Genomic DNA, 14,054 nt, shown 5'->3' on the forward strand with positions numbered 1-14,054 from the left:
TTCTACAGCTGTAACATCCTCAAATAAAGAAGAATATACATCATGTCCGATAGTGTGCAGTCATCTCAGACATCTGCAGGTTCAGCTCCCTTACTGACCAATTATTCACCTTGTTCACTGACATATCCATTAATTCCTTTACTCGGGACTGTATTTCAAATTCCTGATGAAGGGCTTTTGCCCAAAACGTCGATTTTCCTGTTCCTCAGATGCTGCCTGACCTGCTGTGCTTTTCCAGCACCACTCTAATCTTGACTCTAATCTCCAGCATCTGCAGTACCTACTTCTGCCTACTGTATGTCACACGCCTACTATTTCATGGGGATAGAGAGTTTCTTCCTCTTCACAATCTTACTTGAACCTGTCTCTTGCTCTTCTCTCGCAATCCATTAGGTTAAGCAGCATGATAAATGTCTTCACTATCTGCATGGAATGGATCCTTTGCTGTGTTCTTTTATCCAAATGAAAAGCAGAAAGTAGGACAAAACTAATTTGAGTAAAAACACCCTTGGATAGTAAAAACATCCCAAGGCACGAACATGGGAACATTAGAAAACAAAATCTGACACAGCTGTAACAGCTGCATTAGGAGAGATGAAAGATGTTGAAGAATATCTAAGAGGAAGATTGAGCAGTGCAGAAGCTGAGGAGGACTCTGGAGGTGAAGCAGTTATTATACACAGGGGTGTGAGTGAGGCCAGCCTTGATGCTGCTGTCAAAGTTGTGAGAATGGAAGAGGTTTTAGAGATAGGAAAGAACTTGAAAACATTGTGTTTTAAGTTGAGACGTAGCCAACCGTGAGGACAGGGACGATGAGTGTACGCAACTTGGAGCAAATTAGGATACAGGCAGCAGAGTTTTGAATAAGTTTGTTTTCACTGAGGGCTCAAGTTGGGGAGTTGGTCAGGACAAAGCAGAGAACCAACCCTCATCGACTCAAAAACAATATCGCAAGTCATGAATGAGTACCGAGACAGGAAAGGGCTGGAGGGAATTGCTTGATCAGTTTATATTCCTGAAATAAGGAGCATGCAGGAAAAGTGATGATGGAAAGGGAAATTCCTCAATAAGTGAAAGGATACAATTATTCAGAAGAAGTTTCATCAATATGTTTATAGACAGACTCAAGAATACTGTAGCACATCACACTGACAAATGCCCATCCAGGTAGTTGTCAGATCTAGACACAACAACTAAAATCACAGGTACAAGCAATGTCACCACCCGAGTAAAAACAAAGTCAGAAGTCACACGACACCAGGTGATACTCCAACAGGTTTATTTGAAATCAAAAGCTTGTATAGCGCTGCTCCTTCATCACGTGAACCTATCAAAGGATCAGCGCTCCAACCTGAGTTCAACACCTGCACATCATCAGTAAAAACATAAAGAGGAGTTTTTTTTTAAAAATTATGAAGTGGGGGCTTTTTGAGCTGCAGTGAGAGTGTCCCTACCTCTGAGTCAGGAGGTCTGGGTTCAAATCCAAATTTTTCAGAGGTGTGTCATAACATCTCTGAAGACGTTGATTAGAAAACAACTTAAAAAGCATAAAGAGAACACCAGATATATCACAGATTCCCAGTCATTTTAGTGTATGATTAGGAAGGGATGGGTTGCTTCTGCCCATTTGAACCAAGCAATGTGAACAGATCTGTATCTCGTACCTTCAGCAGGTCTTTCGGAAAGTCCTTCCCTCCATTTAAACCATCCAGATTGTTAATGAAGTCTTGACAGGTCATCTTCTTCCCAATGTTCTGCAATGCAGAAAATATTTCATCAGATGTTAATGTGTACGCAACCAACATTAAAGGTCTGACAAGAAGACACTAGCTGCACAATTAAAAACAGCAAAGAAATTGCCTCAGAAACCAATCTGAAAGGTTACATTCATGGATAGCTCTCCAGTGAAAGAAAAGGAGTGATAACTTGGAACTCGTTCAGACCCTGTGTCCTTGATCATAGAATCAGTATTCTAACTCATCACAAAATCAATATTCTTCAACTTATGAAAAGTAGCAAATTGCTGTAACATTATCACAAAGCCAAATGCATTGCACTCAAACAAAAATAACTCACAGGCACCATGAAGACTGTCTGAGTGTGCTAGGACCAACGGTGGGAGTGGAGTGCAACAGCAGATATGTCTCACCAGAAGGCCACAGTTTTGAAACAAAATGGAAATATCCTTTTGCTTTCAGTCATCTACAAAAAAATTCAATTTTGATACCTGTGCACGTGAAAAAACTGACCAAAGTGCAAGCTCTCTTCAAAATAAAAGAAGACCCCCATAATTCAAGTTAGTGAAATTGATGTTTAATTTTATTAACAATCGAACAATGACGATCTCAAGAAATAACTTACAGTTTTGAGATTCAAGGCTATCTGGACACCCACCCTGCTGTTATGCTGGGTAATGGTGACGAGACACTAAAATAAAAACAAAGTACTGAGATGCAGCACTATCTCTCCCTCCACAGACCTGCTGAGTTCTCCAGCACTTTCTGTTTTTATTATTATTGTTGTGATCTGGCATTTGCTTTCATTGATCCTGAAGCATTTACATTGGTCAGAAATGTAAGGTGTGAACTTTCCAATGAACTGATTCAATAGAGTTTAGATCAGAGTGGTGCTGAAAAAACACAGCAGGTCAGGCAGCATCTGAGGAGCAGGAAAATCGATGTTTTGGGCAAAAGCCCTTCATCAGGAATAGACACTGCTATATTAAAAATAACACTTGTTAAAAATGCACATTGATGCAAGTACCACACTGCTGCATTGGTGTGGCCAGGATTTCAGTGATGCCACAATTATGCAAACATTTGGAAACTTCAGCAAAACTTCAAATGGCCCAACCTCCTTTGGCAACACAGAAGCATGAGGTGCAGCTCTCTGCGTTGACTTATGATATTGTATTATATGTACTAGTGAGAGGGGGACCTGTTTTTGAATGGGTGGATTCAGTCCATTCAAAAGGCAGCTACTGCATGCTATTATCAGAGAGGCAATAATCTTTTCAATTAGTTTCTGTGGCGAAATTGATTAATTTGGAACTGTGCCTCTCCCAAGATTCAAGTGGCACAAAGCACCAACAGTTTGCGGGATTGAACAATGGGTCAGAGGGTCTTTTCCAATCCTTTCTTGATCTCATCTGAGACAGAATGCAACATAAATCTTAAGGAGGGAAGTGTATTATTTCCCCCTCCAACTCTGTCTTGGTTTAATCCCTGCCCTCCCCTTCACTGTTTGATCACACAGCATTGCCCTCCAAGAAGGGCAGTGCTTGTCACTGGCCACTCGGGTGTTTTCTTGCTGGTGGTGGAAATTGAATAAAGATTTGTATACCTTGTGTCTTTCACTGTGTCCCGCACCTGCACACACACAACATGGGTGCTGGGGAAAATATAAAGAAAAGAAAAGGAGTGTCAGAGGTTCTGTTCACTCTGACAGCTGGCTCTGAGTGAGCTGGATCAGTGTAAGTGAAGGACTCTCCTTTTTTATCCCCCTGTATTAAAAGAGGAGAGGAGATCGATTCTGTTGGTGCAACATAAATCTCGAACATGCCAGCATTTACAGTTTAAGCTTAATTTCAGATTCAGATGCAAACCCGATGCCCAAGTCGCAACTTAACTGGAGTGTTAAATATAACCTCCAGCCTGATATAGACTGGAATCTCATTGCTACAGCACCACCAGCTCCGGACAGGTTTCCTGCAGTGGGCTTAGGTAACAAAGTAAACTTGCTTCATTAGTTATTTTAGTGAGTAGAAAGGCCTGGTTAGGCCTTTACGGAATCAGCTTATATCCTTTGGTGTCGTCACTGAATGCGGGCAAGTTTCTTTTGGTGTTGTTATAGGCCGCATGAGACAAAACAGTCGGGAGCTGGGAATGCTGACACGGTGCTCACTTCATTACAAACAGTTGCAGCGAGGCAGAGGAGCAGTGGCTATTCCAATCAACTTCTGATATAAAAAAAAGCAAAGAGCGTGATTAAAGCAAAACTTACCACCTAGCAAGCCAGGCAAACAAGCAGACAGGCAAGAGTTCCAGGGATAGGGGTGGGGTTGTGAAGATGGAGAAGAAAACAGGGACAAAAACTTTGTTAGTATTTCATGCAATTATTTTGCTTATTCTGACAAGCAACTGGCTACATGCAACAGAAGGTATTAGCAGGACTCTCTATTAATAAGCCATGCATTTGTGAAAAAAACATAAATAATTTGTATCCGCAGTAGTCAACTTATTGCAAGCCAGAAGTTAAATGACCAATCTGTTACTGTTTATCCAGTAAAGTGTTGTAGACAATACAACAGGATAAGAGACCGTCTCATGTCGGGAAGATTACCAGAACAATGCACATGAGATCGAGGACAGTAATTTCACCCCTCAGTTATGATGGCAGGGCAACAATTTAAGATGACTTAATGAATCCCTTTTTGCTTACAACAAGACTGTTTAATTAGTGTTTTAGAGTTAGCATTCTGCAGAGCTGTCCACCATTCCATGTAAACACTTAGGTAATGTCTCTGTGAGCATTGGTGTCATTGTTTGGTAATCACCAAATCTGAACAATTTCACATCCTCACAGTGAGCAGTGGATCATGTTATCAGTGCATTGTCTCTGCAAGCTTACTGCTATTACTGCCTTTCAAACTGCAGTTTCGTTTTGAAGATTAGGAGGTAATCAAATTCAAGCTTTAAGCTGATTGAAGGATTTGATGGGGTCGCCTTAAAATGTGAAGAAATATTAAAACGTATTTCTTCCTACAAAGAGAAATCTAGTACTTGCTCCTAAATAGTTGCCAAGGTTAAGTCAGTTGAAACTTTCAGAACTGTGTTTGTATGGGGTTTTTGCCAGGACAGGATTTTAAGATTATAGATGGAGTTGTGATACAGATCAGCCATGATCGAATTGAATGGCGGAAGTGGTTTGAGATCTGTCGTCTCATGCTAGACCCAGGGAATCTATGGAAAATATAAAAAAGATACAAACAACTGAGTGGCCAACAACTAGTATAAAAGATTAAACCCTTGAATGAGGGAGTTCACTGGGCAAGTTTCCTACTTCCAAATGGTAGAAGGTACCCTTCAGAAATCCTTCACATTTTGCTGGGACCAAGTGCATAAAGATTTTATACAATTTATTGCTTTGTACTAAAAATGTCCATCATCAACCTGGACATGGTCTCACATTGTATCTTTTATTTTCATTCATACATGGGATGTGGACGTCACTGTCTGGGTCAGCATCCCTAACTACCCTTGAGAAAGTGGTGCTCTCCTGCCTTCTTGAGTCGCACCTTCTTGTGGTGTAGGAACATCCACAACGCAGTTAGGGAAGAAAGAAGTTCCAGAGATTTTGACCAAAGTGTCCAAGCCAGGATAGCAAGTGGCTTGGAGTGCAACTTGCAGATGGTGATGTTCCTATGTATTTGCTGCCTTTGTCTTTCTAAATGGCAATGTTCACAGGTATGGAAGATGTTGTCTAAGGATCCTTCTGCAGTCTTTTTCAATATGACTAGTCCAATTCAGAATGTTGATAGTGCAGAGTTTAGTAATGGTTGTGGTGACCATGACAACTATCATTGACCGTTGTCAAAACCACTAATGTTCTTTAGGGAGGGAAATGTGCCATCCTTACCTGGTATGGCCTACATATGACTCCAGAACCACATAGTATTGTGGTTGACTCTTAACTGCTTTCTGAAATCATTGAAATCCTACAGTGTGGAAGCAGGCCATTTGGCCCATTGAATCCATACTGACCCTCTTAAGAGCATCTCATCCAGACCTACATTCCCTATCCTATTATCCTGCATTTCCCATGGCTAATCCACCTAGTCTGTAGATACCTGGACACTATGGGCAACTTAACATGGCCAAACCATCTAAGCTGCACATCTTTGGACTGTGGGAAAAAACCATAGCACCCAGAAGAAACCCACACAGACACGGGGAGAATGTGCAAACGCCATACAGACAGTCGCCTGAGGCTGGAATCGAACCCAGGTCGCTGGCAGTATGAGGCAGCAATGCTAACCACTGAGCCACCTTGCCACCATGGTCTGGGAGGTTCTGGGAACATGTTCAGTTCAAGGTCATTTAGGGATGGGCAACAAATGCTGGCCTTGTCAGCAAGAGCCACATCCCACAAAAAAATGAACAGACTAATTGTAAGAAACCATTGTGTGTATGTATCCATTAAGTCATGCAAAAGACACAAACCATTATGCATAGGTAGGACTACTCAGATATAGACTGATAGAAGGATCAGCACATTTAAGTATTTACACGTATCACAGTTTCCTAAAGACATCGTGCTACAAGCAGCAATTTCTCCGACCTATTCCAGTGGTGAATACCTCATTCAGAAAATGTGCACATTCAAAAAGGTTGGTAAAATTGCAATGATCAAACATCTGACAAAAGCTAAGCCTGGGAGAACTTTAATTACGGGCTCAGTGTTTCGATGGAATGAACATTTGGAATTGCAAAGCCATCAGATATTGTACTGTGTGGTTTCAGGTCCATGCCAAGAAGAGGTGGAGACAAAACGTTGAAATGAATGGGGCATACTTCCATAGATGGACAGTGAGGTGTGCAGCGCCTCAGGAATCAGCTTTTGTGGATCCTGTAAGGGTAAGAAATGTGAACCCTATACCTGCTATGCCAGTCCTGTAGGGTGATAATCCAGATCCTGGACCAATTAACTTCAGGCATGAGTTCAATTTCCACCAGGACAGCTGGGAAATTTAAAGTGAATGAGTTAAACAAATGAGAAAAATAAAGCTAATGTCAATAATAGTGACCGTGAAATTACTGGAATGTTGTAAAAAACTCAGATTATTTGTTAATTTCTTTTAGGAAATGAAATCCTGACCAGGTGTGTCTTATTTCGTGACCTCCCCCCCTCCCTACCCCCACATTCAATGCAATTTGAAATGGCCCAGTTAGCCACTGGGTTGTGTAGCAATGGACAATAAATGCTGGCCTCACCAGCAAAACTCAGATCCTGTGAACAAACAAGATAAACATCTTGAGTGGTGGAACGTGGGCTTCAAGGTCAGGGAACATTGTTGTCAACCCTATCTGTGAGACCCCTGTCATGTCTAGTCATACGGTGTGGACAAATGGATGTTGTCGGAATTTCTTTGGTAGTACCGCCCAAAACCATCACCTCCACCACCCAAACAGACACGGGAGGTATGGGGACTTCACACACACTGTCCTCACTTAGATGCACATCGCTCCACCTCAGCTGGCCGTGAGTCAAAATCCTGGAACTCCCGATCCAGGAGCAGCAGGAGCACCATCAGAGCACACATTGTAAAGACAGAGGCAATTAGAGGTGGGCAGTCACCTCTAGCGACTCCCAAATCCCAAAGGACTATCAATATTAAAAAGGACAGCCTTCTGCCAGGATTTTGCTAATCCCAATTTTGTACCAGCTTCTGGGAAAGACACCAGACCAATGTGAGGCAACTCCCTCACACCCATGGAAAACACTCCATGGTATCTCGAAATATAGGAGGAATAAGAAGGAATAAATACACTGTGACAATAGTTCCATCTTCCACCTCATATACATTTATACTCAACAAGCAGCGCTGGGAACATCCAGCTCTAGAAACCCATTTCTAAATGACTGAAGCATGTGTTATCTGTAGGCACCACTGTGTACTGTAGGTGCTCATTTATAGAGTCATAGAGATGTACAGCAAGGAAACAGACCTTTCAGTCCAACTTGTCCGTATCGACCAGATATCTCAACTCAATCTAATCCCACCTGCCAGCACCCGGCCCATATCCCTCTAAACCCTTCCTTTCATATACCCATCCAGATACCTTTTAAATGTTGCAATTGTAAGAGCCTCTGCTACTTCCTCTGGCAGCTCATTCCATATACGTACCACCAATAAAACTGCTTTATCTTTGAAGAAATTAACAGGACCAGGGGCAGAAATCAAACAGCTGCTAATCAAGTGACTTTTATCCTGATGAAACGGCACTAATGGCAAGTGAAGCCTCAGAAGAATGATGATCGTAATGGAGTTTAACTTGCCCAAATACAACCACGCTCACATTCTTGAACAATTTGACTGCTTAGGCCATCAGAGAAACATACAAAATAGGAACAACAGTAGGCCCTTCAGCCCTTTAAGCCTATTCTGTCATTCAACATGCTCATGGCTGATCACCCAACTCAGTACGTTCTCCTCATACCCTTCGATCCTTCTCGTCGTAAAAAACAAATCTAAAACCTTCTTAGAACAGGACTGCGCACTTCAGTCAAAAATGTTTTTATTTAATGTTATCACGTGCACCTCAGTAGAGTGAAAAGTTGTGTTTTGCATGCAGTACAGACAGATCATAATGAGGACATGCAGAGCTTAGGGTGATTGACCAGAGTGAGGCATACAGTTACAGCTGCACAGGAGGTGTACAAAAGCAAGATCAACGTTAGATTTGTTGAGTTGTAAATCTGCAAACCGAGCAATTCTTTTACAAAGGGGCACTGTCTACATGTAAAACAGGTACTTGTAATTTTCTTTCTTGAGCAAACCAAATATTCGGTTCAGCATCTCATGTTGCATTACTGCAGCTGTCTCATCTCCCTGCACAAACTTACAATTTTCTACACGTGGGAACAATCAGACAGTAAACTCATTTCAACAAATTTAGTTTTTGTGTAGGGGTCAGTTAACTCAGTTGGATGGACAGCTGGTTTACAATGAACATTCACACCAACAGTGTGGGTTCAATACCTGAGGTTAATGTGAAGGATTCTCTTTCTCAACCTCTCCCCATCACCTGAGGTGTGGTGATCTTCCGGTTAAACTACCACCAGTCACCTCTCTCTATGAAAGAGCAGTCCGATGGTCTGCAAGCTGTTCAATAACATCATATCCTCTGAAGTAGAAAGTCAAGGTGGAATTTTAGCTTCCCACCTGGAAAAGTAAAAGGGGACTTGCTCTCTCACATTCAGTTTAAATAGTGAAAGGGAACAAACATCTCATCAAGAACTGGAATTGAAGTAAGACTTCGAGGTTGCATTGCTAACAGCAATTTCAGACAGACCTTCCCATTGCAAATCCCAAACTATAGCCCCATTGTGTTCAATGGCGCTGTTCGGAAATACATCGCCTGTTGGTGATTTGCCACAGGTAGAAAATTAGATAATTACTTTGACATGTTTTGAATGGAAAAGCACAGGGCATTCTTTCCACTGTAGATAAAAGCCATTCATAATTATGGAGATGGAAGTAAACTTGAAAGATTGCGTAATCTTGAGTGTGAGCATTAGCTAAATGGTCTCAAGCCTTTGCTCTCAGAGTGAGGGATCCAAGAACAAATCAATTTAACTTGAAAATAACACCAACATTTGTTCCCAATTTTCTGATTTCATAAAGCCCCAATAAGTAGCAATCATGGAGGAATTTGCAACCTTTATCATACTGGTCTTCAGTTGAATATTGCCATAGATAATGCATGGCATTGAAGAGGTGCAGCACAGAGCTGAGCACAGAAACATGGATGCACATCTCATTTAGTTGGATGCACAGACAATCAGGAGCAGATAATGCTAATACCTGGGGAATATTATAAACCATGTTTGCAAGGCCATCAGTAAGCTATACTTGTGCAAACAGCAAAGTTAATTTGATTCCAGAATAAGAAGATATTTCATTCTAGAAACTACAGAGGAACCTCGATTATCCAGGATTTGATTATCCGAAATTCGATTAACCGAACTTCAGATTATCCAAACAAGATCACAAGGTCCCGATGCTTGGATAACTAAGTTATCCAGCATTCGATTATCCAAAATTCGATTAACCGAATGAAATACTCCCTGCCAGTGCCCTTCGGATAATCAAGGTTCCTCTGTAATGATATAGGACATAGATCATAACAGGAACAGGTTATGCACAGATGTAATTCCAGTACAATCTTTACCAGAAAATCTACTTAAATGTTACTCCTAACCGGAAACTACAAAAAAAGGTTCCATTCTTTCAAAGCTATAAACCATTTATACTTGTTCTTACTTGGTCCATAGAGCAAAGAAAAGGAGCGCTGAGGGGTGGACAGTGTGAAACTCCAAAAAGGACACTGACAGGTTGGTGGGAGTGGGTGGCAGATGTCGAGGAGACCATAGGTTTAAGGTGAGGGAAGGTTTAAAGAAGATAGATACGTGAGCTAAGTTTTTTTGACATAGATAGAGGGTAGAAGATGTCTGGAATGCATTGCCAGGGGAGGTGGTAGAACTTTATACTATTTAATCATAGAATTGTAAAATCCAGGAATCTAATAAGAAGACCCTTTATGATCTAAATTGGACCTTGTGATTCTCACCCTCATTTCTTTTCCTCTTACCTCTGGTGGTTGACTGAAAACACTTCACTACAAAAGGACAGACACAATCTGAGGGAGCTATTTTCCTTTCTCTTTCCTCTCAGTTAATTCCTTATTATGGCTAAAGTACTTAAATCGAAACAACTCAAAGGATAGAATGACCACATGCTTGTGGGTGATGAGATATCTCTTTGCTACATCAATAATGAATGCATTAACCTTATTCAACAGGATGTGCAAGAATAAACAGGTCTGCCTGGTATGCTTGGGCACTCCAGTATTTTGACTTTATCTAATGCAGTTCATTATACAGGAGTGGCAGAGAGGTTTGGTGAGAAGGTTACCATGAACGTATTTAGAATTCAGCTGGCCGTTATCCAGCAGCAAAGTATTTCCTTCCTTTTTTTAAATGCACTTGTGGGATGTGAACAAATTGGCTGGACCAGTTTTTATGATCCATCTCCATTTGCCTTTGAAAATGTGCTGCCGAGCTACTTTCTTGAAATACTCAAGACCATATGGTGTAGGGTACACCCACAATGACATTGGGGAGCGAAGTCCATGACTTTATTTCCAAGTCAGGATGGTGTGTGGTTTGGAGGGAAGACATGGTGGTGTCCCCATACATCTGCTGCCTTAGTTCTTATAGATGGTAGAGGTTGTGGGTTTGGAAGGTGCTGTCTATACAGCCTGGGGGTGGGCTGTTGCAATGGATAGCACATTGCCCATTGTGCCAGTGCTGAAGGGAGTGAACAGTGAAAGGGTCAATTAAACAGGCTTTTTTTCTGGATCATGTTGGGTTCCTTGGATGTTGTTGGCACTGCACTAATCCAGAGTTGAGAGTGTGGCGCTGGAAAAGCACAACAGGTCAGGCAGCATCTGAGGAGCAGGAGAATTGACGCTTCGGGCAAAGGCCCTTCACCAGGAATGCACTAATCCAGGCAGATGGGGAGTTTTCCATCACACTCGTGACTTGTACCATGCAGATGGCAACCTGGACTTTTGTAGTCAGGAAGGAGGTTACTTGCTTCAGAATTCCCAGCCTCTAACTTTCTCTTGTACATAGTATTTAACATGCTGTCAATGGGGAGATCGAGTGATGGTGATGCCTCTGAATGTCAAGGGGCAATAGTTAAATTCGCTCTTGTTAGAGGTGCTCACTGCCTGGCACTTTGGTGACGTGAATGTTATTTGCTACTTGGCAGATCACGCTTAAACACTTCCTAGACCTTGCTACATTTGAACATGCACTGCTTCAGTATCTGAAGAGTCATGAATGATGTTGTCCAATCATCCCTACATCTCACCTTACGAGAAAGAAAAGATGAAGTAGTGGAAGTTGATTGGGCCTAGCGCACTAACCTGGAGGCTAGCTACTGTTCCAGCAAAGGACTGTGATGCTGTGTGAGCTACCTCCATGCATGTCATCCTGCACTCTTATAATCTTCTAAGGGTGAGGTTCTTTCATAGCCCACAGGATTCTAAAAGTGGTGGCCATTGAAATACAGAGCCCAGGATCCCTTCATACTGTTTAACCAGATTGAGTTGTTGAAATGCATTGGGATTGCATATTGAAGCACAGTCTTGAACAGTCCAACAGAGATGCATCTCAAAATACTCCACCAATGCATACTGATGGCGTGATCAAACCAAGGCTGAAGCAACTCTTGATTCACCATGTGGTCCCAAATAGGCAAACAGAACCCAGCATTGTGAGTAAACCCAAGTTCTTGAATTGCCTGTAAGATGGTGAGTGGCTATGGTCCCATTCATGAAATGTTTCCATTCTCGGCCTGCGCTCACAGCTTGAGGCTTCTTTTAAAACATGCTTTCATAGGATATGGGAGTCAATGGCAAGACTAACCCTTGATACTGATTGAGTTAGTGGTTTTCTACACCATTTCAGACAGAAATGAAAATTCAACCACATTACTGTGGGGATGGAGTCACCAGTAGATCAGGGAGAGTAAAGACAGCAGATTTCCTGCCCTCAATGGTATAGTGAACCAGATGGATTTTTACAAAGATCGGAGCTGTCATAGTCACCATTACTGAACACCCCAGATTTTATTAACTGAATTTAAATTCCAGTAGCTGCCACGGTGGGATTTGAATGCACATCCCAGGAGCATTAATCACTCTGACTAAATCAATGTTGATGTTCTTCAGAATGGTAACATTTATTCAAGCTAACAACATTAGAGAAATATGGCAACTTCAGATTGCAAACTATAGGCAGTCCCCAGGTCGTGAATGGGTTCCATTGTTGAGTCTGTTCGCAAGTCAATTTGTAAACAAGTTGCAACACAATGCAGGACAATATAAAGTCACCATTCACAAGTACAGGAAATGGTCATAAGGCAGATCTTTAAAATTACCCATGTACGGAAGTGCATTCGTACATTGGACATTCGTAATCAGGGACGCCCTGTAATTTGAATCAATTAAGCTATACCCAAGTAGACTCAGTTTGTGAACTAAATCAAGAATCATCGCTCCGAATGAAAAATAAGTACTTTGATACATTCCTATCAGAACAAGAATCTGAATTATATCACAACAAATCCATTCTCCCAACCATTCTATTTGACCATGTCAGATTGTTTTTCAAAGGGTTCCATTACTCACGTGGCCATGAAGATCTGTATTCAACAACATCAGTGCACAAGTAAGGCAATGGACCCCATCTGTAAGAGGACAGAAAGACTTACTCTAGTGCTCAGCATTAAAAGCATTGCAATCTGACAATTCCAGCCTTAACTGAATATGACAACTTGATACTGAGATGACAGACTGTTGAAAGACCATTCCCATCACCTAGCATTGACAGTTGAAAACGCTGAAGCACATCTTGATTCACAATGCAGTGTTGGGAATCGGGGTTCTTGTTAAAATGGAAATTCTCTCAGTATTTCATATTGAGTATTTTCTGTGTAGACGGAGTATTGTAGCAGTAATTAGCCTTCTGCAAATACAAATAGACCTCCACCATGTGAAAACTGAGGGAAGGATATTAAGTTAGGATGCACATCAAAAATGTATCAATTGCCACACTACTCCACTATGACTGCAATGTTTTCAAAAATAAAGATATTGTGTTCTTGGAAGGAATGGAAATTAACCTTGCCATGGATGTGGGCAAGGGACAACAGTCACGTTGGTATCACATGTAGTTGCTCATGGTCATTGGCCAAGCGGGTTTAGATTGGTGATTGACATAGCAAAGGTGGCCAGCCCCCTCACAATGTATAGCGAATAGGTGGGGGGAGGGGGATAGAAGCGAGAGTATCCAGGGGATGAGCATGTTCCTTGCGCAGGACCAGGGGTTTCCCTACATCAGCCCAAGACAGCTGCTATCAAAGATCATCACAAAAGACTACAGAACACCTGGGATGTGGGAGCGAGCTGCCTCCATTTCACAAAATGGCTTCAGAATTAGTGAAGCGTTTTCATTGGTCATGGGCCATATGTTCCCTTTCTTCGCCTAATTAACTCACATGTCATATCTGAATTGCTGCTTCTCAATCGACTACCAGAAAATTGCAACAAATTGATGACTGCGTATATTAGGCACGTACCAAAATCAACAACTGGCTTTGTCTCTATTTAGGTCTCCATCTCTCTCTTGTTTGCCCACAGAGAGGAGACCAGACAAGCCTGAGAATGGAACAGTATGAGCTGAACCATCCAGCTCCCAGCACA

General features: G+C 41.8%; 1 protein-coding gene across 3 annotated transcripts in view; it reads right to left on the reverse strand.

Moving 5' to 3' along the window:
- Positions 1 to 14,054, reverse strand: part of psd3l (pleckstrin and Sec7 domain containing 3, like) — a 441,070-nt gene that overhangs the window by 134,991 nt on the left and 292,025 nt on the right. For 2 of the 3 annotated variants that reach the window (XM_043674303.2, XM_087979987.1), the window contains 2 exons: positions 12,981 to 13,039; positions 1,665 to 1,754 (listed from right to left, as the gene is read on the reverse strand). In XM_043674303.2, coding sequence (XP_043530238.1) covers positions 1,665 to 1,754; positions 12,981 to 13,039 — 149 coding nt within the window. Of the gene's footprint in view, positions 1 to 1,664; positions 1,755 to 3,342; positions 3,391 to 12,980; positions 13,040 to 14,054 lie in introns of all 3 variants that reach the window. The other variant, XM_043674302.2, reaches the window with a different exon arrangement.

The sequence above is a fragment of the Chiloscyllium plagiosum genome, unplaced genomic scaffold (genome assembly GCF_037043375.1).
Source record: "Chiloscyllium plagiosum isolate Xiang-an unplaced genomic scaffold, Cpla_swu_hap1 HiC_scaffold_36, whole genome shotgun sequence".
NCBI classification, from domain to species: domain Eukaryota; kingdom Metazoa; phylum Chordata; class Chondrichthyes; order Orectolobiformes; family Hemiscylliidae; genus Chiloscyllium; species Chiloscyllium plagiosum.